The 24086-nt window shown below is 36.3% G+C and overlaps 1 protein-coding gene across 1 annotated transcript in view; it reads right to left on the minus strand.

Moving 5' to 3' along the window:
• Positions 1–24086, minus strand: part of UHRF2 (ubiquitin like with PHD and ring finger domains 2) — a 73887-nt gene that overhangs the window by 21256 nt on the left and 28545 nt on the right. The window contains exons 4-6 of the mRNA XM_065879017.1: positions 19258–19476; positions 2466–2575; positions 1–186 (exon numbers count right to left, since the gene is read on the minus strand). The exon at positions 1–186 is cut by the window's left edge and continues 1 nt beyond it. Of these exons, the coding sequence (XP_065735089.1) occupies positions 1–186; positions 2466–2575; positions 19258–19476 (515 nt within the window). The remainder of the gene's footprint in view (positions 187–2465; positions 2576–19257; positions 19477–24086) is intronic.

Consider the following 24086-nt stretch of genomic DNA (forward strand, 5'->3'; position numbering starts at 1 on the left):
TATGATTCCTCTCAGGGACCTTATCCAAAGGAGGATTCAGGCAGTAAATATGATAGGCCATGTTACATTCATCACATAGAACTTGCATGTTGGGTTCCTGTTTTCCACCACATATATGACAGGAGCAAGAACGGCATTTCTTATTTGGGTCTCCACCACAAAAGTCACATTCAGGGTCATTTTTCCCTATTAAGAACAAAATTATAGCAAGCCTAGTCTTAAAATCATTTTTATCTCTATGAATCTTATAAAGAAAAACCCATGAGAATAACATGCAGCTTTTTTAACAAAGAGAAAAGAACCATAAGAAATAATCCAGTATAGTACTTTAAAGTTCCCCAAATGTGCATCGAGATGCCTAGGGGCAATGCAGTGAACTCACAGGGCACCGTAAGATATATTAACATTTCAAGCAAAATACAATACTTGAACAAAGTTGTTTGGATTTAACTACGTAATAAACGAAACTATTATGTAACACCTATTCTGCAAATCCAAACCTTTCCTTGTGGACTGAACTAGGAGGGGTACGGCTATTAGAAGTTAGCAAACCATTTTGGTTTTTGCTATGCCCCCAATATACTCTTTATTAGTAACAGTATCTAACAGTTTATTTATTTTTTTATCTTACTTGTCAATTGGTTCAGAACTCTGGCAACTAACAGGTTCCGCTTATTGCCCCCCCACCTCCCCCAACCCACCAGCTTCCCCCATCTAAACCCAAACACCTTCTGCCAAAATATTCACTTGAAATTATAAAATATACATATATACACAGAAATCTTATAGTAATGCTCACTAATACCAAAAGTAAAATTTAAATGTCAAAAGAGTAACAGCTGGACAGATTTTGTGTAAAATGAGTAAGTTTATAAGAACTATAATACAGAGGTAGCCAAATATGTTAAATTCAAAAAGGAAATTGCAGAATAAATTTTTTACACAAAATTAACTGTATAGATACACAAAGATGAATTAGATAGATACAGAAAGATGTCTAGAATGACATATTGTTAGAGTGATTACCTCTTGGGAGTTCTATAATTTATATAGTTCTATACTCTGAATTTCTTACAAGTGCACACAATAAATTCGCGAGGAATTTACCGTATCAGAGCTGATTGTTCAATAAGAGAAACAGGGAAGAAGTACTTGACAAATAAGAGACGGGGAAAGAAAATTGCCACTGATTTCAGTACTAACTTTCTGACTGACCACACACTGCCTATTCTTGCTAATGAATGGAAGGTTACAATTTTGTTTCACTTCCACTAAGGTAGCTGTGACAACATATAAGTAATGGAAATTTCACAGCCCTAAAATACCAAAGGTATGTTTAGATTTTTGGTTTGGAGAATGATCTGGTCAATGGCAATCTGGCTGTGAAATGGTTTCTTTACACAGAAGTTCAAAGCTGTAGCTATAACATGATTAGCATTAGACAGAGGAAAGAACAACATATACATGCAGATACACTAATAGAGAAAACACAAGAAAAACCTGGTCAATCTTCTTTTTCTATTGTGTTTTACTGAGAGCAAGTAAGTCACATTAAATAAGTTTACTCATCAAGTTTACCTGTATTCCTAGAATATAACCATACAGTCATAAGCCATAGAAACAGTCATAAACCACAGAAACAGTCATACACAGTATGCCTTAAGGTTCTTAATTCACGTAGATTAGCATCACAGCCTCAAAAAATGAGCATGGCTTAGACCAGTAACATGGAAATCTTATTTATTGATCTGTTAAAGGTCTTGTCTTGTTCTAATCTTGCACAACTGTGGTAAGAAGAGGTTAGGCAGAACTATTTAATCTTGAATATTTCTTTTCCCAGAATATACTAGACATTGACACACAGCATAAAGTCAATGAATTGTTCTCCAGAAAAAAAATCAGAATTGACAGAGTATGAGACACTGTAACCTATTTGCAAAGACAGTGACTGAACCATGAATGAAAAGACTTAGAATCTAGTCTGCCTTTGTTACCAACTAGCTACATGATATTAAGTAAAATATATGCAAGGAAGAGATAAGGCTACACTCTAACATCCTAATGATGACATAAACCTCATTCACTACCTCCCAGAAATTCAGGGCTCAACCAGCATTATTCTTCTTAGGCTCTACTAGTGTAAAAATAAGTCTCACTATTCAAAATTAATCTTAAATGGCCACAACATTACCAAAGTGGGTTTTTAATCTGGACAGACTCTATAATAAAGGAAACAGCAAGAAAATGGCAATAAAATGCCAAGATGAGAAAATATTTTTGAAGATAAATCTTATCATTTGAGGAAAATCCATTAAACCAAAATAGATCTTACATCAAAATGGTTGTCTTGAAAATAAATTTGTATGGTCTACAATTTTATACTTTCACAAAAGTTATTCCCTGGCCAGTTAAAATGGCAATCATGAACAATAAATGCAGTCTCAGCCCGTAAGAAAAATCCATACTTAAAAACTTTCCATCTGCCAATGAAAGAGGATGGGCTCCAGGTTTCTCGATCTTGAAGATTTCATTTATGAATCTTATCTGACAGTCATTTAATTTTCCTTCAGAACCCCTGTTTAAAAAAGGAAGAAAGGTTAACCTCTGCCAGCAAAATCTAAATCACACACAAATAGTAATTAAAAGTCAGTTTGGAAACTCGCTGAACACTTCCTATTTACAAATGGGGATTACAGCTATTCTAATCACTGAGTTATTGCTTCCAGCAGTAGGAAAAGTCCAATGATTAATATTTGAAGTTAAGTGTCACTTTTAATATCAGGAAAAAAAATTCAAGACTCAGATCATCTGGTGAGAAGATAGCTATCTTGTAAATTTAATTTAACTTAAGGACTAGGTAAAATGATACTCCCAATTAAAATGAAAGATTTAAACATATTTCCAATAAATATGGCAAGTTTCTGGGTAAATAGATGACCTCTTATTACAAAGAAAAGTCTTTCAAATACTAAGCCATATTTTTCATAGCCACATTTATAGCTGTTTGCATATACTTCTTCAAAGTTTCTTGCTGTGACTGTGGATTTGTATAATTCTTTTAATTTATCAACTTTTGCTTTGTATTTTTGAAGATATAGTATTGGGTACATACAGATTAAGGATCCTTAAATCTTATGAAATGTCTTTGTATCTCTAGTAATGCATTTTGTATCAAAAGTGTACCTTTGGTTTTTTTTTTTTTTGCGGTACGCGGGCCTCTCACTGTTGTGGCCTCTCCCGTTGCGGAGCACAGGCTCCGGACGCGCAGGCTCAGCGGCCATGGCTCACGGGCCCAGCCTCTCCGTGGCATGTGGGATCTTCCCGGACCGGGGCACGAACCTGCGTCCCCTGCATCGGGCAGGCGGACACTCAACCACTGCGCCACCAGGGAAGCCCATACCTTTGGTTTTTTTGATTACCATTTGCTTGGTGACTTTTTCAATCATTTCACCTTTTAAAACTTTTAATGTCAAATGCAGAAAATTTATAGATAAATGTATGGTTTAGCCAATTATAAGGTACACATCCTTGTAATCAACCATGACAAGAGATAGGACTGTCAACTACCTCAGCAGTTCATGTCCTCCCTCCAGTCACAACCTCTTCACTCCCTCCCACGAGTTATATTTACCTTAATTTTCTTCAATCTTCTCACCTGTCTGCCTAAGTATATGATATAGTTTTGTGTTTCAAAAACTAAATTCCCGGGGCTTCCCGGTGGCACGGTGGTTAAGAATCCGCCTGTTAATGCAGGGGACACGGGTTCGAGACCTGGTCCGGGAAAATCCCACATGCTGTGGAGCAACTGGGCCCGTGCGCCACAACTACTGAAGTCCGCGTGCCTAGAGCCCATGCTCCGCGACAAGAGAGGCCACTGCAATGAGAAGCCCGCGCACAGCAACGAAGACCCAACGTAGCCACAAAATAAAATAAAACTTTAAAAAAAAAAAAAAAACAAAAAACAAAAAACTAAATTCCCAATATTTTTCCTTATAATTTGTTGAAGAAGCCCCACCATTTGTCCTATAGAGTTTCCCATGGTCTCGATTTTGATACCTGCATTCCCAAAGTGTACTTTAGTTTTTTCTGTCATTTATATTTCCAGTAAATCAGTAGTTGGATCTGGAGTAAAGGCTGAAAACCCTTGGTTTGATGCCTGTTTTTAACAATAAAGTTTTACTGGAACACAACTATGCCTATTCGTTTATGTATTGTCCATGGCTGGTTTCACGCTACAACAGCAGAGTTGAATTGTGACAGAGACCATCTAGCGGCCAAAGGTTAAACTATTTACTATCTGTCCCATTACAGAACAAAACTGCTGACCCTTGCTCTAAATGTTTACTCAAATCCAGGTTCATTTTTTGGGTAAATCTGTCTATAGGTCTATTTTCATCAGTAAGCACCTAATTATTTAGTTATCTTTTCCTACAGCAGCCATAGATGCTCAATGCCTAGATTAATTCACTGGGAATTGGAAAATGTTGGTATTCTAGTTCTTTCATTCCTTTTTTACTTATTTGCTGGAATAATTCCATAAAGAGAAACCTGAGCTCATCAATTGCTTGGTGACAGTGGTATAGCTCATATAACAAATATAGATGAAATGCTTTCTTTAGCAGTTTAAAAAACATAGTTCTCAAACATTCTATGTAGGTGACTAATGAGTTTCTATGTAACTAGGAGTTCACGTATTTGAGGTGTTTCAATCCACGCTAGATATTTTCCTTATTGATGTTCGAATCGTCTCATCTTTGGCCAATGGGATATTCCAGCTGATTCTCAAATCTTTCTGACAAGAATTTAGCAATGTTTGTGGGCTTCCTTGTTATATACAAGACAAGATTTTTGCTCTCAGTTCATCTTGTACATTTTCTGCCCCCACCCTGTGTCTTTATTTTTTTAATAGATCTTTATTGGAGTGTAATTGCTTTACAATACTGTGTTAGTATTACAATACTGTATTAGTTTCAAAGTGAATCAGCCATATGCATATATCCCCATATCCCCTCCCTCCCACCCTCCCTATCCCACCTCTCAATTCGCCCCAGCTTCCGACCCCCGACCGCCCCCCCAGCCTGTAGTCTTATCTCCAAGGAAGCCTAGTTTCTTTTAGGTGGAAATGGTTATTTTAAGACCACAATTTAGGCACTAGAAAAGCTTTCTAAAACTGGATTGATCACTATTTCTAGACCAAGCTACAAAATTTAGACATACACATTAATACACGTACAAGATACCTCATGAGTTCGTGCAAACACTTTCTGTTCAAATTCAGGACTAAAGGATAAGTCTGCTTTTGACAAAGCAATTATTTCTCTTTCTCCTTTCCCCCACAATCAGAAAATCCTAGTTCTCAAAGACACCAGGGATGCCTAAGTTAGAATGCTACAAGTACTTCTTTGCGTATTACCCCACATTACATGACATTTTCACCAGTTATCATTATGACTACAGAAAATACTTTAAAATTTCTTTGTGTATTTCTGCCATGTCTTACAGTTATATCTACAGTGTCAGACCATAAAACCATTACATACTACACTTTCTCCTTTATGTACCTCCCTCTAGTCCCAGTTCTAGATGCAGAGATATTTTTAATGTTTATCACTGCTCTATGTCAAATTGCCTACAGTCATCTTGATGGTCTGAAACTAGTTCTCTACAAGATTTCCCAAGAAGGGTTCATGAGAACAATTCCTCCCCTAGTTCTTACAAGTTAATGACAGCTTGTCTCCAGCCTTTATACTGAAGGCCAGTTTGGCTAGACTTAAAATTCTTGGCTTACCTTTTCTTGACTCATGGATGTCTTTCTGGGATGTTTTCCTTGTAAGGGTGTTATCCTGGTTCCTTATTTTTTCTTTTTCTTCTAACTTTGTATGGATTTCACATCAATGTTTTTCTTTTGCTTGTTTTTATAAAATTTTCTTGACCCTTTAGAGGGTATAACTTCAATTAGGTTTGCTAGATCACAGCCACAGAGCTCCACATAACTCAGTTTTGTTGTTGTTGCTTTTTGGAGAAGCATTCAAAACTACAGCAGCTAAAATCTAATCTGATAGAAAGCAGATCAGTAGTTTGAGGCCAAGGTTGAGGGTTGTAGTAGTAATTGTGACTCTGATGGAGCCCACAGGGACTTTTGGTGGGGGGTAATGAAAAGGCTCTATATCTTGATTACAGTGGTGGCTTTATATGGTACATATTGCTTTAAGTAAATTTTGCCTCAAAAATTAATTTAAAAAATGACGCTATAGAAACTTCCTTTTGGTATCTCCTGGCTCTATTCCCCTGCCCTATTTTTAACTGGACCCTGTTTCCCTTTGTCTTTACTGTTCCTGTCCTACTCAATTTGGACTGCATTCCTAGTAGTTTATTCTCAATATGGGACTTTGTCCTGGAATGGAACTTTAGCTGACTAATTTTGAGAGTACATAGTGCTCTAATCTCTTCAGACCTTACTGCAAACTGCGTATACTCATCCAAACTAGGGTGCATACCCATTTCTGGCTTCAGCTGCTGTATTAGTTAACTATTACATAACAAGTCACCACAAAACTAGCAGTTTAAAACAAAAATTACCTCAGTTTCTGTGGATCAGCAATTTGGAAGCAGCTTAGCTGAGTAGTTCTGGCTCATGATCTTTCTTGAGGTTTCAGTCAAGCTGTTGACCAGACCTACAGTCTAGTCTTATCTAAAGGCTCAACTCGGGGAAGACCAACGGGCTGTCTGAATTCTCACAACATAACAGCTGGCTTCCACCAGAGGAAGTGATCTGAGAGAGCCCAAAATGGAAGCTTCCATGTTTTCATAACCCAATCTCAGAAGTGGTATACCATCACTTCTGCCATATTCTACTGGTCACAAAGAGCAACCCTAATAAAATGTGGGAGGGAACTATGCAAGGTGTTGAGTACCAGGAAGCAGGAATTATTGGGGGTCATCTTAAAAGATGGCCACCATAGCTGCTACTCTCAGGTGAGATAGCTTGCTGAGGTAACTTATTATTTTGGAGTTCTTGGGTCAATCATATTTCCTGTTACCCTCTTCTTCCTCTTGTAATAGTTACCGATACCGCACAGGTCTTGTAGCTTTCAGTTGTTTATCTCAGCAGCTATCTCGGTGTTTGTGGGAGATACCACATCACCCTAAATGTCTGTAGATACTGCCCTTAATTTTTGTTTGTTTTATTCTATTTGTTTTTATAAGGATATCTAGGAAGATTAAAATCTATGCTGTTGCCATCTTCCTAGCATCCCATCCATCCTTATATTTTCAACTTCTGTGATTTCATATTTAAGGAGATTTTCTTATAAGCAGCCTAAGAGTTTTGTTTTTATTTTAATCTAGTCTGTTGATCTTTGTCTTTATAATATTTAGTTCATATATAGTTAATATACTTGATGATATATTTGTTGCTACCATTTTACCATGTCTTCTATTTTATCTACCTTTTTGTCTTACTCTTCTTGATTGCCTTCTTTTGTATTATTCTATTTCCACTCTTAATTTGCTAATATTTTATTAATTTTTAGTGGTTCTTAGAGAATGCACCATGCAAACCTGAAAAATCAATCTGCTTTACGTTTTACTTTCAGTACTTTCCTGATCACGTCAGAATCTCAAAGCTTCATTTACTAATCCCATCTTTCACATGGTTATCATGATTTTATTCTACACATATTTTAATCTTATTTTTTCAGTAGTCTATTTGTACTCACACAGTTACCCTTCCTCTGTTCATAATTATTTCCTATATTTCCTTATTTCTATCTGAGATCATCTTCCTTCTGCTTAAAGAACTCCCTTTAGTATTTCTTTTAGTGCAAGTCTGTTGGTTGGTATCCTCTCAGGTGTGGTCTGACGTCTTTATTTTAGTTTCATTTTTGTAGTATATTTTCATTAAAAATGTATTCCTAAGTTGAGAACTTTTAAAGTTAGTGTTTTCAGATGCCATTCCACTGTCTTCTAGCTTACACTACTCCTGGTTAAAACTCAGCCGTCTTCCCTTTGATTCTACCTTTAGTTTTCAGCAGCCTTATTGCAATATGCCACTGTTTTCTTTTTAATTATCCTGCTTAGGAACTACAAAACTTCAATCTTCGACTGACGTCTTTTATCAGTTTTGGAAAATTCTAGCTATTACATTTTCAAATAGTTTTCACCCTACTCTCTTTTGGGGAACTACAAAAAGATGTAAACACACCTCTTCACAAAGTCCCACATATATAACAGTCTTTTCTGTATTATTTTCCATTATATTTTCAATGTTTTAGTTGGATATTTTTCACTGACTTGCCTTTGAGTTTATCCTGTCTTCTGCTGATAAACCAACCTAAGGAACTCTTAGTTGTGGAAACTGTATTTTTCACTTCTTATTCTCCACCTGATTATTTTATAGATTCTAATTCTCAGTTGAAATTCTCTATCTTTTCAACTATTTTCTTAAGCATATTAATTATAATTACTTTAAAGTTCCTGCCTGATAACTTGATCAAGATCACTTATAACTCCATTTCTGTTATTGGTTTATCTTCTTCTGGTTTTTGATTATGTGGCCCTGTCTTTTGGTAGCACAGTATTTTTGATTCCATGGTAGACAGTATATTTAAAACATTAGAGGTGGGCTTCCCTGATGGCACACTGGTTAAGAATCCACCTGCCAATGCAGGGGACATGGGTTCGAGCCCTGGTCTGGGAAGATCCCACATGCCATGAAGCAACTAAGCCCGTGTGCCACAACTACTGAGGCTGCGCTCTAGAGCCCGTGAGCAACAACTACTGAGCCCGTGTGCCACAATTACTGAGGCTGTGCTCTAGAGCCCATGCTCCACAACAAGAGAAGCCACCACAATGAGAAGCCCGCGCACCACAACGAAGAGTAGCTCCCGCTCTCCGCAACTAGAGAAAGCCCGGGCACAGCAACGAAGACCCAGTGCAGCCAAAAATAAAAGAATAAAATAAATAAATTTAAAACAAGAAAGAAAGGCATTTAAAAAAAAAACACATTAGAGGCTTCAGACATTATCTTACCATTAAGAAGGTCCAATCTTCCTTCTGCTGGAGAGATACTACAGTGGTTTAACATTTTAATTAGCAACTCTGCTGAGGCAAGGCTGGTTTTTCAGCTTTGGTAAGGTTTAGTCTATCTGTCTGCCTTAACCATCTACAGTTTTCAACTAAGAGCCTGTTGTATATTCTGTGGGTCCACTCCACCAGGGATCCCCACATTCATGTTTGCCTTCTAAGACTGCTAAAAACTCCACTTTGTTTTTTACTTATGTTTTTAGCCTCCTGCCTAGGAAAACCCAGTATTTGGCAAAAGTCCTAAGAGAGCACAGGTCATATGCTTGAGGCATCCCACATATCTGCCAACAGCTCTGATTTCTTGTCCCCACAATGCCGCCAGTTGTTCAGTGAGGTTTGCCCTGTATCCATAATTAGCATAGTCCCCAGGGTAAAAAGCAACTACAAAAGCTAACTGTCAGGCTTCCCTGGTGGCGCAGAGGTTAAGAATCCGCCTGCCAATGCAGGAGACAGGGGTTTGAGCCCTGGTCCGGAAAGATCCCACATGCTGTGGAGCAACTAAGCCCGTGCGCCACAACCACTGAGCCTGTGCTCTAGAGTCCGCACGCCACAACTACTGAAGCCCACACGCCACATCTACTGCAGGCCGAGCACCAAAAGCCTGCGGCTCTGCAATGAGAGAGGCTACCGCAATGAGAAGCCTGCGCACTGCAACGAAGAGTGGCCCCTGCTTGCTGCAGCTAGAGAAGGCCCGCGCTCAGCAACGAAGACCCAATGCAGCCATAAATAAATAGACAAATAAATAAATAAAATAAATTAAAAAAAAAAAAAGCTAACTGCTTCCTAAGGTCCTTCCCTTTCCAGAGTCATACCCCTGGTAGTTCTCCTTACCTCTCTGCTGCCTTTCAGATGACAACTGTACTTGATCTGGCTATTCTAGTTGTTCTAGGTAAGAATGCTGATCTGCGGCCAGCTATTCCACCCTACCTGGAAAGAGAAACCTTCTATGGGCTTCAATAAAGTCACAAATCAGACAGCTTAAAACTAAAATCACTTTTCCAGTCATTTATCATTTTAAGTTGAAGGCTTACTACATCCATTTCCTCTTGACTAAACTAATGAAGGCATAGATCACAACCAAAACAGGTAGTCAATTCATTCCTTCAGGAAACACCCTATTTCACTGAAATCTAATAAACGAACAATTGTAAAAATGCACTATTTTATATACTACCAAAAAAGAAACCGGCCTGCAATGGGTCAGTACAAGAAGAACCCTCAAATAAAGTTGGGACACCAAGTGAAAGCTAACAACTATAAGATATATTATTTTATGAAACCTCAAGCAAGAAAAAAGCCTGAGATGAGCAGTCCAAGAAGGACCCTCAAAGCTAGGACAACAAATGGCTTCTCTCATGTTAAAGAAAAATGGCAAATAAACCACCTTGCAGATACAGAAAATAAAGATGCCTGTGTTTCAATATTACCCCTGGGTATAAGGAGAAAAAGTATCCCCTGAGAGTTGAACCACAGGCATACCTTGTGGTCTGCAGATATGAATTCATACTACCTGTGTGGTTTAAAAAAGCTCAAGCAGGAAATTTAACTTCAAGTTAGATGGCACTCCAAGGTGACTAGCAGAAGTAAACTCAAATATCTGAAAGAACCCGACTTTACTCAGTCCAATAGCAATTTTAAGATACATCATAATTTCAGATGTTAAAATATGGAAAACCATTAATTTCAGATTCTATGAAGTATTGTATTTACTGAACATTTATTTTAACTAGTGCTTAGAACAGGGCCTGACACACAGGAGCAAACAACAACAACAACAAAATCAAAGCATTAACATTCCAGTGGTATGCTTGGCAGAATAATAGGCCCCAAAGACATCTATGTCCTAAGCCCAGGAACCTGTGAATATGTTACCTTATATGGCAAAAGGGACTTTGTTAATGACCTTTAAATAGGATTATCTAGATAGGCCCAATGTAATCACAGGGGGCCTTGAAAAGTAGAAAAGGGAAGAAGAAAGAGCCTGATGAAGATGTGACTACAAATGAACAGTCAAAGATACAATTTTGTTGGCTTTAAACATGGAGAAGCGGGCCACAGGCCAAGGAACTGGGAGGCTCCTGAAATCTGAAAAAGGCAAGGAAGTCAATTTTCCTTCAGTCTCCAAAAAGGAACACATCCCTGCCGACACTGCTTTTAGCCCAGTGAAACTCATAAAGATTTCTGACCTACAGAACTGTAAAATAGTAATAAGTTCTATTATTTAAGCCACTAAGCCTGTGGTAATTTGTTATAGCAATAACAAGAAACTAATACAAGTAGGGCAAGAGAAAATAATAAATGTCAGGTGATAATCAGTATCATAAAGAAAAATAAGTTAGACTACGGGAGAATTCAATCATATATACACACACCTATGCCTGGTATCTGTCTGTCTGTATTGTTTTACATAGCGTGATCAAGAAAGTTGTCTTTCGAAGTCATATTTGAATAAAGAAATAAAACAAAAGACAAAGTAAGCCAACTGATTATCTGTGTGGAGCAGACCAGTCAGAGGAAACAGCATGTACAAAAGCTCTGAAACAGGAGCGTGTTTACATGATTAAGCAACACAAGGAGGCCAATATGGTTGGAATACAGTGAGTTTTGATTTATAACTTGATATGGACATCAAGTTCATAGTCTGTAAGAATGGTACATTCAATAATCAGATCACTAGAGATGGCACGATAAACGAGTATGGATAAAATTTAGTAAATAAAACCCTAAAAAATGACACAAAATACACTAAGTACATCCATAGTTTTAGTAAGGTTAAAATTTTTTTGCTATAGGATTCAAATTCTACTTAGGAATATCTAATCTAGTATAATTTCATACAGTATTAAATATACAAAAGTAAGTGACCAAAGTTTTGAAAAACTGATTTAAACCCTAGACTTCTGTTTTGAATTTTCTTCGAAGTTAAAATAGAAGCAGAAAATGGCAAGTTAAAAATAGAATTTTGTTAACTAGAATTAGATAGTTTAAGCATATTCACTTTTTGGTACTCACAAATTAAAAATTAGATACAAGCATGAACTTTAACTCCAAGTTCCCTTATCAAATCTCCAAGGCAGATTACAAATCATGTCCTCTGTTTCTTCCTTTGTACCTTCAATACAATAGAGAGGATCAAAGCTGAACGTTAGTTTTTTTGTAAATGTCTAGTATACGCCATGATCAAGTGGGATTTATCCCAAGGATGCAAGGATTTTTCAGTATCTGCAAATCAATCAGTGTGAGACACCACATCAACAAATTGAATAAAAACCATATGATCGTCTCAATAGATGCAGAAAAAGCTTTTGACAAAATCCAACACACATTTATGATAAAAACTCTCCAGAAAGTGGGCATAGAGGGAATATACCTCAACATAATAAAGCTCATTTATGACAAACCTACAGCTAACATAGTACTCAGCGAAAAGCTGAAAGCATTTCCTCTAAGATCAGGAATGAGACAAGGATGTCCACTTTTACCACTTTTATTCAACATAGTTCTGGAAGTCCTAGCCACGACAATCAGAATATAAAATAAAATAAAAGGAATCCAAATTGGAAAAGAAGTAAAACTGTCACTGTCTGCAGATGACATGATACTATACATAGAAAATCCTAAAGGTGCTACCAGAAAATGACTAGAGCTCATCAATGAATCTGGTAAAGTTGCAGGCTACAAAATTAATATACAGACATCTGTTGCATTTCTATACACTAACAACAAAAGATCAGAAAGAGAAATTCAAGAAACAATCCCATTTACCATCGCATCAAAAAGAATAAAATACCTAGGAATAGGACTTCCCTGGTGGCGCAGTGGTTGAGAGTCCGCCTGCCGATGCAGGGGACACGGGTTCGTGCCCCGGTCCGGGAGGATCCCACGTGCCGCGGAGCGGCTGGGCCCGTGAGCCATGGCCGCTGGGCTTGTGCGTCCGGAGCCTGTGCTCCACAACGGGAGAGGCCACAACAGTGAGAGGCCCGCGCACAGCAAAAAAAAAAAAAAACCTAGGAATAAACCTACCTAAGGGAGGCAAAAGACCTGTACTCCGAAAACTGTAAGATGCTGATGAAAGAAATAGAAGATGACAAACAGATGGAGAGCTATATACCATGTTCTTGGATTGGAAGAATCAATATTGTCAAAATGACTATACTACCCAAGGCAATCTACAGATTCAATGCAATCTCTATCAAATTACCAATGGCATTTCCACAGAACTAGAACAAAAAAATTTTTTAATTTGTATGGAGATACTGCATGTAAAAACATGAAATTAGAACATTCTTTAACACCATACACAAAAATAAACGCAAAATGGATTAAAGACCTAAGTGTAAGACCAGATACTATAAAACTCGAGGAAAACATAGGCAGAACACTCTTTGTCATAAATTGCAGCAAGATCTTTTTCAATCTGTCTCCTAGAGTAATGGAAATAAAAGCAAAAATAAACCAATGGGACCTAACTAAACTCAAAAGCTTTTGCATAGCCAAGAAACCATAAACAAAATGAAAAGACAACTCCCAGAATGGGAGAAAATATTTGCAAACAAATGTGACGGCCAAGGGATTACTCTACAAAATTTACAAACAGCTCATGCAGCTCAATATCAAAAAACAAACCACCCAATCAAAAAATGGGCAGAAGAACTGAACAGACATTTCTCCAAAGACATACAGATGGCTAAGAGGCACATGAAAAGGTGCTCAATATTGCTAATTATTAGAGAAATGCAAATCAAAACTACAATGAGGTATCACCTCATACCAGTCAGAATGGCCAACATCAAAAACTTGACAAACAATAAATGCTGGAGAGGGTGTGGAGCACCCTGCACTGTTGGTGGGAATGTAAATTGGTACAGCCACTATGGAGAACAGTATGGAGGTTCCTTAAAAAACTGAAAACAGAGCTACCATATGATCCAGCAATCCCACTCCTGAACACATATCTGGAGAAAACCATGGTCCAAAAGGATACATGCACCCCAATGTTCATTACAGTGCTGTTTACAATAGCCAAAACATGGAAGCAACCTAAATGTCCATTGACACAGGAGTGGATAAAGAAGATGTGGTACATATATACAATGGAATATTACTCAGCCATTAAAAAGAATGAAATAATGCCATTTGCAGTAACATGGATGGACCTGGAGATTATCATACTAAGTGAAGTAAGACAAATACCAAATGATATCACTTATATGTGGAATCTAAAAAAAAAAAGGATATAAATGAACTTATTTACAAAACAGAAATAGACTCACAGACTTAGAGAATGAACTTCCCAGGGGGGAAGGGTGGAGGGAGGGATAGATTGGGAGTTTGGGATTGACATGTACATGCTGCTATATTTAAAACAGATAACCAGCAAGGACCTACTATATAGCACAGGGCACTCTGCTCAATAATCTGCAATAACCTAAATGGGAAAAGAATTTGAAAGAGAATAGATACTTGTATATGTATAACTGAATCACTTTGCTGTACACCTGAAACTAACACAACGTTGTTAATCAAAAAGAATTTGTTAACTAGAATTAGACAGTTTAAGCATATTCACTTTTTGCTACTCACAAACTAAAAATTAGGAACAAGCATGAACTTTAACTCCCAGTTCCCTTATCAAATCTCCGAGGCAGATTAAAAATCGTCCTCTATTTGCTTCTTCCATTGCACTTTCAATACAATAGAGAGTATCAAAGATGAAGGTTAGTTCTTTGTAAATGTATAGTAAAACTGATAAACCTTTGGTGAGATTAAATCACAAACTAAACTCACAATGAAAAAGGGAACAACATTAACAAAGACTATACAGGTTAAAAGATGAGGCTATCCAAACTTATGACAATAAACTAAAATTAAAATAGGTTCCTAGAAAATTAAATCCTATTTCAAGAATAGAAAACCTGAATAGTTCTATAATCATTACAGAAATCAAAAAACCTTCCCACAAAGAAAACTCAGCCCCAAAGGACTTTACTGAGAAGTTTTAACATTCAAGCAAAGGACACAAAACTCTACCATAAAATAGAAAAATATTACAGCACATGATAATTTTATAAAACCAACATAATTTGGAAAGGATAGCTAAGATAGGAAAGTTAATATACAAATTTCACTCATTAACCTAAATGCAAAAATCCTATACAAAATATTGTCAAACCAAATCCAGGAAAGCATACCTACAAAATACCTGTCAAACATTGTAATTATTGGTAAAACTTTCAAAGAGATATCAGGAGAAAAAAAAGATGCCTGCTCTCACCACCTCCTTTCAGCAATGTACCAACAGGCAACTGGTGAATGAAGACAAAAGTTAGCAATCAAAGGAAAACTACAACACAAAAATGTCATAATTCACAGATTACAATTATAAAAATCCTGAAACAATCTACATGTGAATTAAAATTATTAACTCTAGTAAGGCTAATGGATCCAAAATCAAAAGTTACTTATATACCAGTAACAAAGAGAAAAATGAAATTTAAAAAGGATTTATAATAACAAGTGTTATCTGAGGTTAAATAAGGATAACAGACACATAAGATCAGACCTCTGGAGAGAATTATATCAGGCTGAACCATATAATGGCCAACATTCAAATATTTTGAATCTATAAAAACATTTCATATGGTTCCACCTAATAAAAACATGACAAAATCATAATAAAGACCTAAGTAAATGGAGAGAAATCACACCCATGGATTACATTTAATGGAGTACCTATCAAATTCCCAATGGTTTTTATGTAGAAATTACCAAAATGACTGGAAAACTCGAATGAAATTACACAGAGCTAAGAACAGAGAAGAACTATTGAAGCACAAGGTAGAAGACCTGCTCTGTCATATTATGAAAGCATGGAACTTATATAAGGACACTCAAAACAGACCAATGATACAGAATAGAGACCAGATGGATGCATCAAATATAAAGATATGTGGGGCTTCCCTGGAGGCACAGTGGTTGAGAGTCCACCTGCCAATGCAGGGGACAAGGGTTTGTGCCCCGGTCCGGGAAGATCCCACAGGCCGCGGAGCGGCTGGGCCTGTGAGCCATGGCTGCTGGGCCTGCACGTCCAGAGCCTGTGCTCCGCAATGGGAGAGGCCACAATAGTGAGAGGTCCGCGTACCACACACACACACACAAAAAGATATGTGATGAGGTGATACTGAAGATCAATGAGGGGAAAATGGGCTTTTCAATAAATGATACCAGGAAAAATGATTATTCATATGTATTAAGTCTAACCCTTACCTCACACTGTACAAAAAGACCTACTTCAAGTGGATTAAAGATCTAAAAAAGGTAAATATTAAGCTTTTATAAGGTAATAATGGAGAATATCTTTATGTTTTCTGAGTAAAGTTTCTCCCCTCCACCCCACTCTATGTTTTATTGAGATATAATTGACATACCATTGTATAAGTTCAAGGTATACAACATAATGATTTGATATATGTATACATTGACAATGATTACCACAAAAAGTTTAGTTAACATCCATCACCTCACATTTACAATATTTTTTCCCTTGCGATGAAAACTTTAAAGATCTACTCTCTAAGCAGCTTTCAAATATACAGTACAGTATTGTTAACTATAGTTGCCATGCTGTATATTACATCCCTAGAACTTATACATCATATAACTGGAAGTTTGTACCTTTTGACCACCCTCACCTATCCCCAACCCTGACCAACCCCCAGTAGGTTTCTTAAAGCAAGACACAGAAAGTATAAGCATTAGGGAAAATTTTTGAGAAATTCAACCCCTTAAAATTACGACTACTACTCAAACATAGGGAAAAAAGATAAGCCACAGAATTGAAGTAGACATTTTCTCCACATGTAACTGAAATGGTCAAGTCCCTACTCTACTTTAGGAGTTCTCTAGAACTCCTAAAAATCAGTGAGACAGACTACCTAATTAGCTACAACAACACACACCAATATTTGAAACAGAATCCTTACAAGATATATCCAAATTGCCAATAAACCTAATGGTTCTCAATCTCATTAATAGTCAGGGAAATGTAAATCAAAGCCACAATGGAATACTATTATATACCCACCTGACTAGCAAAAACTCAAGCCTGACAAAAGTAAGTGTGGTTAAGAATGCAGAGCAATGGGAACTCTCATACTACTGTGGAAGTGCAATCTGGTACAACCACTTAAATATTTGGTCCTATCTATTAAAGATGCACAACTTCTACAACCCAGCAATTCTACTTCTAGACAAGACACATCCTACAGAAACTAACGCACATAAGCACCAGGACAGAGGTATAATGTCATGGCAGCACTGCTTGTAACAACCCCAAACTATCAACAGCAGAATATATTTATACTTTCCCTCTGGTTATTTATCCATTCTTTCCAGTGAAGGGAGAAGATTTCTAACAATGAAAAAAAATTCCCATCCACAAGCCACAGTGACTCCTTTTTGACTCTTGTATCCCTAACATGTCTAGTAAAAACCTAAATGACAGCAAACATAATCCTTTATAGGACAGTGTGTTTTACTTTGGGATAGCCATCATATAATCGTTTTCTCATGAGCCAATATTTGCCTATCTATTATTTTCACTCAATCTTAGTTCTAGTCCCTAAAGCCAGAATGTTCCACTCTAACTGTACCTCATAATTACTCAGGAAAACATGTTTTAAATAGCAAGCTTTTTTAGCTCAATGTTATGAGTACTGTTATCTCTTCCCATTGTGTAAACATGCTTCTTTCCACTTCCTACACTCAAGAACATTATAAGAGTCCCTAGATAACTAATTTATGTAGATGCTTTCTCCTTTCCTTCATGATATATATCCATATCAGAATTTCAAGTTGCTTAGAACTCTGTTAATTGTTACGTCCTTAGCCTGGCAATAGAATCACACTTGTGTTTGTACAAATTTCTGAAACTGTTTTCTAAAAGATAAGCTCACAATATTCTTTTTCTTTATCTTAGGAGTCAGCAAACTTTTCCCATGAAGGGTCAGAGAGTAAGTAGTTCAAGATTCTGTAAGCCTCATGTGCAACCACTCAACAATGCTGTTGAGCACACACACAAAAAACCAGCCATGGCCAATACATAAATGGGGATCACTGTGTTCCAACAAAACTTTATTTTCATAAAACAGGCAGCCAGTGGGACATAGTTTACCAACCCCTGCTTTATATTATTAATCATAAGCAGATGCTTGATCTTAGATTTGTCACCTCCATGTTATAACAGATATGATAATATATGTCCATTATATATAATACATAATATATATAATCAGTTAACCAGAACTTGACAAGAATGTTAGTTTGGCTGCTTCCCTTAAGTAAAAGAAAACTGTCAGGGTCTTTCTAGTATCCCCAATGCTCAACACAACAAATGTACTTCTAATAATTCATTCTAAAGAAAAGAAATGCACAAAAACATATACACAAAGTTGTTTACTTAAACATTGTAATAAAGAACTGGAAATACTTTTAACAGGCTTTTTAAAAAAGTAAATTAGTGACTATTTATCCAATACACTTCATTCAGAAGAACTGAACACAAAACGATGTTTACTATTTCCCCAAGTGTAAAAAGGTAGCTTTGAAAGAATGCATAGTACTTTATCACCTGAAGGAAACATCTAAAAGTATTTCTTAAAGAATTAACAGTGGAAATATCTGAGTAATGTGAAATCTTGGGTGACATTTTACATTTTGAATTCTCTTCATTAAGCTTGTTTTAAGTTCTTAAATTACTATAAAAGAAAATTTTTGCTACCTTGCAAGTCCAGCAGACAGCTGCCTAGGTAGACATTCACTGGTGTTATATCAACATAGATCCTCATAGCAACCATAGCTATTGAAATGCTTTTGTATATTATTGGTTTAACCTAGGAGAATCCTGTGGGGTAGGCAAGAATTTCTCTAATAAGATATTCAATTATTTCCAAGGTGCTTTCAAATAATACCTCCAGCCTTAAAGTAACAATGGAGATTTAAGGGCCATTCTTAATAAAAAATTCTCAAGAATTTATTAAGTTTTCTTCTAGTATGGAAATTTCCATCTTTCATAAATTCCATCTTTTTTTTTCTTTTTACTAAAGAACGTGTGCTTAATACCTAAAAATTACACTCAATTCAGTAATTAAATGGCATCAGTGAAGAGAATCTTACCCCAAGAAAACAGTCACACGAAGTTCTTTTTTGGTCCTTGAGATCGTCTTCAGTGTGGTAATTTCTGCATCAAACCAAAATCCTCTATTACTAGGACTTTCTACATTGTAATTAACCATTACCACATCACCGACATTTAGTTCGTTCCATTTCAAAGTGGTTCTAGCTCGTGGTCGAAGATCCTTGACATTTATTTCTACAGTACCACTTTCCGGATATCTGAGGATAGAGAAAAAAGAATCACAGAACACTGCTTATGATTATCACCAAGGAAGACTAAAATTATATGCAACATGTATAAAAACCTAATCATATTATTCTTAATGGCACTTAAAGTAAATGATATTTATCCCTGATTTTAACTGCCAGAATAAACAAGTCTTGCTAAAATCTTAGTAAGTCATTCTTTGCTAGCTTGGGGATGGTGGTGGTGATAGGGAATAAAGAGTAGGGTAAGTAAAAAACCTAAGTTCCTCTTTTCCACATTTTCTTAACCCATGTTTAAAAATTACTTTAATAAGACTAGATGCTGACCTCCTCCCTGAACTTGGAACCAGTTCATCAAGTTCTGCAATTTGCTTTATGCATAATAAGAACATAAACCTAGTACATTTTCAATAGCCTCCGTTTTTCCAGAAAGAGAAAGATAAGATTTCAGTTCTTACATGTAGCTAGCTGCCTAGTAATGGCAAAATGAAAAAACAAGAGCAAAAAAATCCTGGAATTTGTATGTATCAGAAAGTAGAACCATGTGAAAGAAATCTAGCAGAATCTTGATCTTACTTGAATTTCTAAATGTAAACTTAACAAACCTAAACCTGACCCAAACTTAAAGCTTTACTTTTTGGCCTAACATCTGGTATCCATAGGCCCAAAACAGCAATGTAACAGTCCACAATGGTTTCTATAAAATTAAGATCTGTTGCCTTTATGTATTGCTTGCTAAAAGAAATGAGTAATATCTGGTTCCTGCTCTTGGAAAACTCAATCTACTGAGAAAGGCCAAACTACTATAGCAGTGGTTCTCAAACCGGTGGTTCCATCTGTGAACATGCTATAAATGCAGACTCTTAGGCTCCACTTCTGATCTGACTCAGAAATGCCGGGAGTGAGGCCCAGTGATCTATTTTCACAAATCTTCTCAGAAATTCTCAAGCATACTCAAGTTTGATAAGCTACTGTGCTGCAGAAACACAAGAATAGTTAAATATCATACGGTTCTGTGACAGCATTAACAATGTAGAAAACTAAGGGAAGAAACCATTAACCCTTAACCAACTGAGTGGCCTACTCAAAATTTAAGTGGGCCTGAAGTTGGAAGCAGCTCTAGCAGCTAGCCTTGGCTCTTCCAAATCAAACAAGTACTATACAGGCCTAGGACCCTCACAGTATATCTAACTCATTTATAATAAATGGATATTAACCCTGGGTAGAATTTTAATCAAGTTTCTTCAAATTTTAGTTAATTGGGGAAAGAAAAATCTCAGGATTAGCAAGCGGCCTCAGAAACGATCTGGTCCATTTACCCTCTCAGTACTATAATTCCCCTTTACCACAAGCCTCCCAAATAACCATGCAACCTCTGCTCGGATGCTAAGTGATGAGAGGCAGCTTTAACCCTAAGAAAAACCATTCTGTCTTCACATAGCTCTGACATACGAAAGAGAATATACTTGATACTGGATCAAAGATAAACACAGAATGAGTTCCATAGCTTAAGTGCCATGAAGAAATCTATATACTCTCTCCACGAAAGACCTAATCCTTGACAGTCTAAGTCTGTCACCTGCCCTCCTCTACCTTCTAAGTATAAAACATTCCAAGTGAATTTCCTTCAACTTACATAAGGTTTTGAATCCTTTATCATACTGGTCTCTTCACTCAAAATATGTTCTATTTTCAACCTGCCTGGGTTTAAATTCCATTTTAGCTTCCTACTACCGTGTATCCTTGGGAAAGTTACTAAACTTCGCTGTTTTACATGTGTTTAGTTTACATATGACTACCTCTCATATGTAAAACGTACCTAATGGTAACTACCTCATATGGCTGTTCTGAGAACTAAAATGGAGAAGACTTGTAACTAGATATTTTAGGGCTTTTCTAAATCTAAAGTTGTGAATTTGTTTCCTGACTAAATATTCTTAAGGCCATAAAGGATAGAAAACTATTCTTTTAGATGAGATCCTTTTCTCAGATGTATTGTGATTTTTACATCATGACATTATCATATATCCCTGTATGATTAACACAGTAAAAAAGCGTTATTTCACTGGTAAAAAGCTCTCCATTTACCTATGATTGCCAAAATTAGATACCATGAATGGAAATATTTGTAACAAACTTTTAAAATCATGTTTATTGGAGATGAGTTAAAATAAATCATTGCCTACATCAAAGGAATTTAAGCTGCTTGCCCTGAAACTAAGTATGATTTCAGAATTAAAGAATTAGAACATATGAATACATCATCTTTATGTATACAGTAAGTGTGTAAAAGTCATGAAAGTGAAGTATACTTTTTCTAATGCTACCCAGAGATGATAAGTCAGTTGCTGTATAAAAAGATATAGAAGGGACCCAAAAACTACTTTTACCAAAGTCAAGAACACTCCCAGACTCAAATATCACTATTATTCTTTTCTTGGGCATCTTCATCTACACATATCTTAACATCACACAGAGTGATGACTCAGAAGCTCTGTTCTAACCCAAAATTCTCTCTTCAGATTCACATATCTAACTACATCTCTAACACGTATGTCTCAGGAGCACCTCAAATTCAAGAAATTCCCCCATCCCATAATCTGAAAATTTAGAGAATATTGAGCATCAGCATCATACTCCCAGAAACTGGAGTTATCCCCAATTCCTCCATCCAGTTACTAAGTCCTCCTTATGCTATATACTGTTCACACTTATTTAATGGAACTGTACCCTTAGTGAAGGTCTGCATTTCTCTGAGACTACTGTCAAGGCTAACACAACTCCCTGTCTTTAGGATTACACCTTAGACGCCATTATACTTTTGCCAAAGATTCTAAAACACAGATCTGCTTAAAACATTTTGTGACATTTGATAACAATTTGTTCATAGGCTGTGGGAAAACAGGCATTCTTACATTGCTGATAGGAATACAAAGTGGTACTGTCTCCTCGTAGAGGGGAATTTGGCAATACACAGCAAAATTGCCTATATATTTACCTTTTGATCCAGGAATTCCACTTCTAGGAATGTATCCCAAACGTTAAGTAACATAAAACCCCAGGAAAAGACACATACACAAGGCTATTTATAGCTGCACTATCTGTAACAGCAGGACTAGAAATAATCAAATGTCCATAATAGGAAACTACTTACTATATGATACAATTATATAATGGAATATTATTCTCCTGTAAAAAGGAATATGACATCTGCTATGGAGAGACATTAACTAAAAAAAAGACCAAGATGCAAACAGCATTTATGTGTGCTTTCTACCTAATGAGTGTGTGTGGAAATACGTACTTGTACATATATAAGTGTGTAGTATGTATTTGTGAGTATACAAATAATCACACATACATACATTTTGAGACAGAAGGATAAACAAAAACTCATTTAGTTACTACAAAAAGAGGTAAGAAATAGGGTAGAAGGAACCAAGATGGACACTTTTTCTTAATGTACTTGTTTTGAAGTTTTACCTATAGGATCGTTTAATGTTTCACTTGATTATAAAAACAGAATTTACAAAATGTGAGAAATCCCTAAAAACCAAAAGCAAAATAAAAAAAGTGGCTTAACTACTGAGAAATACCATTACAAGTGACTTGAAAATACACTAACTATACATTATTAATGGGGTTATATCCATATAGTAAGGACAAAGTAAAAAACATACCAACTTTTCACTAATCATATTGTTTGCAATATTGGTACTGTTAGTCTGAAACCATCATATGAGTAAAATAAAACAAGTCAGTAGTGACATTAATAGAAACCGTGATTTTCAAGGTAAGAGAAAAAAATAAGAGATTAAGGATATTAAATGATAATCCCTCAACTCTAAAATTAATTGGAAATATCAATACAAACATTTCCTAGCTGTTTCCAATGTTATGACCTAGAAACATGATCAAAACAAGTATCAATGAACAGCTGACTATACGCTCTTACAAAAAGAACTAGGGCTCCTTACAGAAATGGCTGAATCCAGGCCTGGGCAGGAAATAGAAGAGCTTGGGACTTCCTATTGTACCTGAATGCAAAGAAACCCTCATTATGTCAGGTTCAACCTGAAGGAGCCTGCACAGGCCAGAGATGAGACAATCTGGGCACCAAAAAGAACTGAGCTAGAGTAAAACAAGTATTAAAATCCATTAGTTCATAATGAGACTTAGTAAAAATCTCACTGACCAACCTCTGGAGGATGCTAGGGAATTTACTCATTCTGAACACTCAATAAGTTCAAGAGTCAATAGTTTATCCTACCTTTTGTATATGAACCAACTGCTTGTTGAGGAAAGCTCCTTATGAAAAAATTATAGCTAATAAATGAAGGAATGAGGTATCACTATTTTTACTACATTTCATAAAATAGTGGCTGTAGGTAAAGATTAATGGCTACTAAAACTAGTAAAAGCTGGCAGCAAATTTCACAATGGATGTATCAGGCAGACAACACCCAAATCTTACAAACAAAAAAAGAAAGCAGCACGTATTATGTGCCTCCCAATGCCATGTAATAGGTAAATAAATACCATCTCTAAACTAGTTTTAACAAATAATGAAATTTAAAACCAATCAAGCCTCTAAGTATAGTCGTCCCTCTATACTCATGGGT

The sequence above is a fragment of the Phocoena phocoena genome, chromosome 6 (genome assembly GCF_963924675.1).
Source record: "Phocoena phocoena chromosome 6, mPhoPho1.1, whole genome shotgun sequence".
NCBI lineage: Eukaryota > Metazoa > Chordata > Mammalia > Artiodactyla > Phocoenidae > Phocoena > Phocoena phocoena.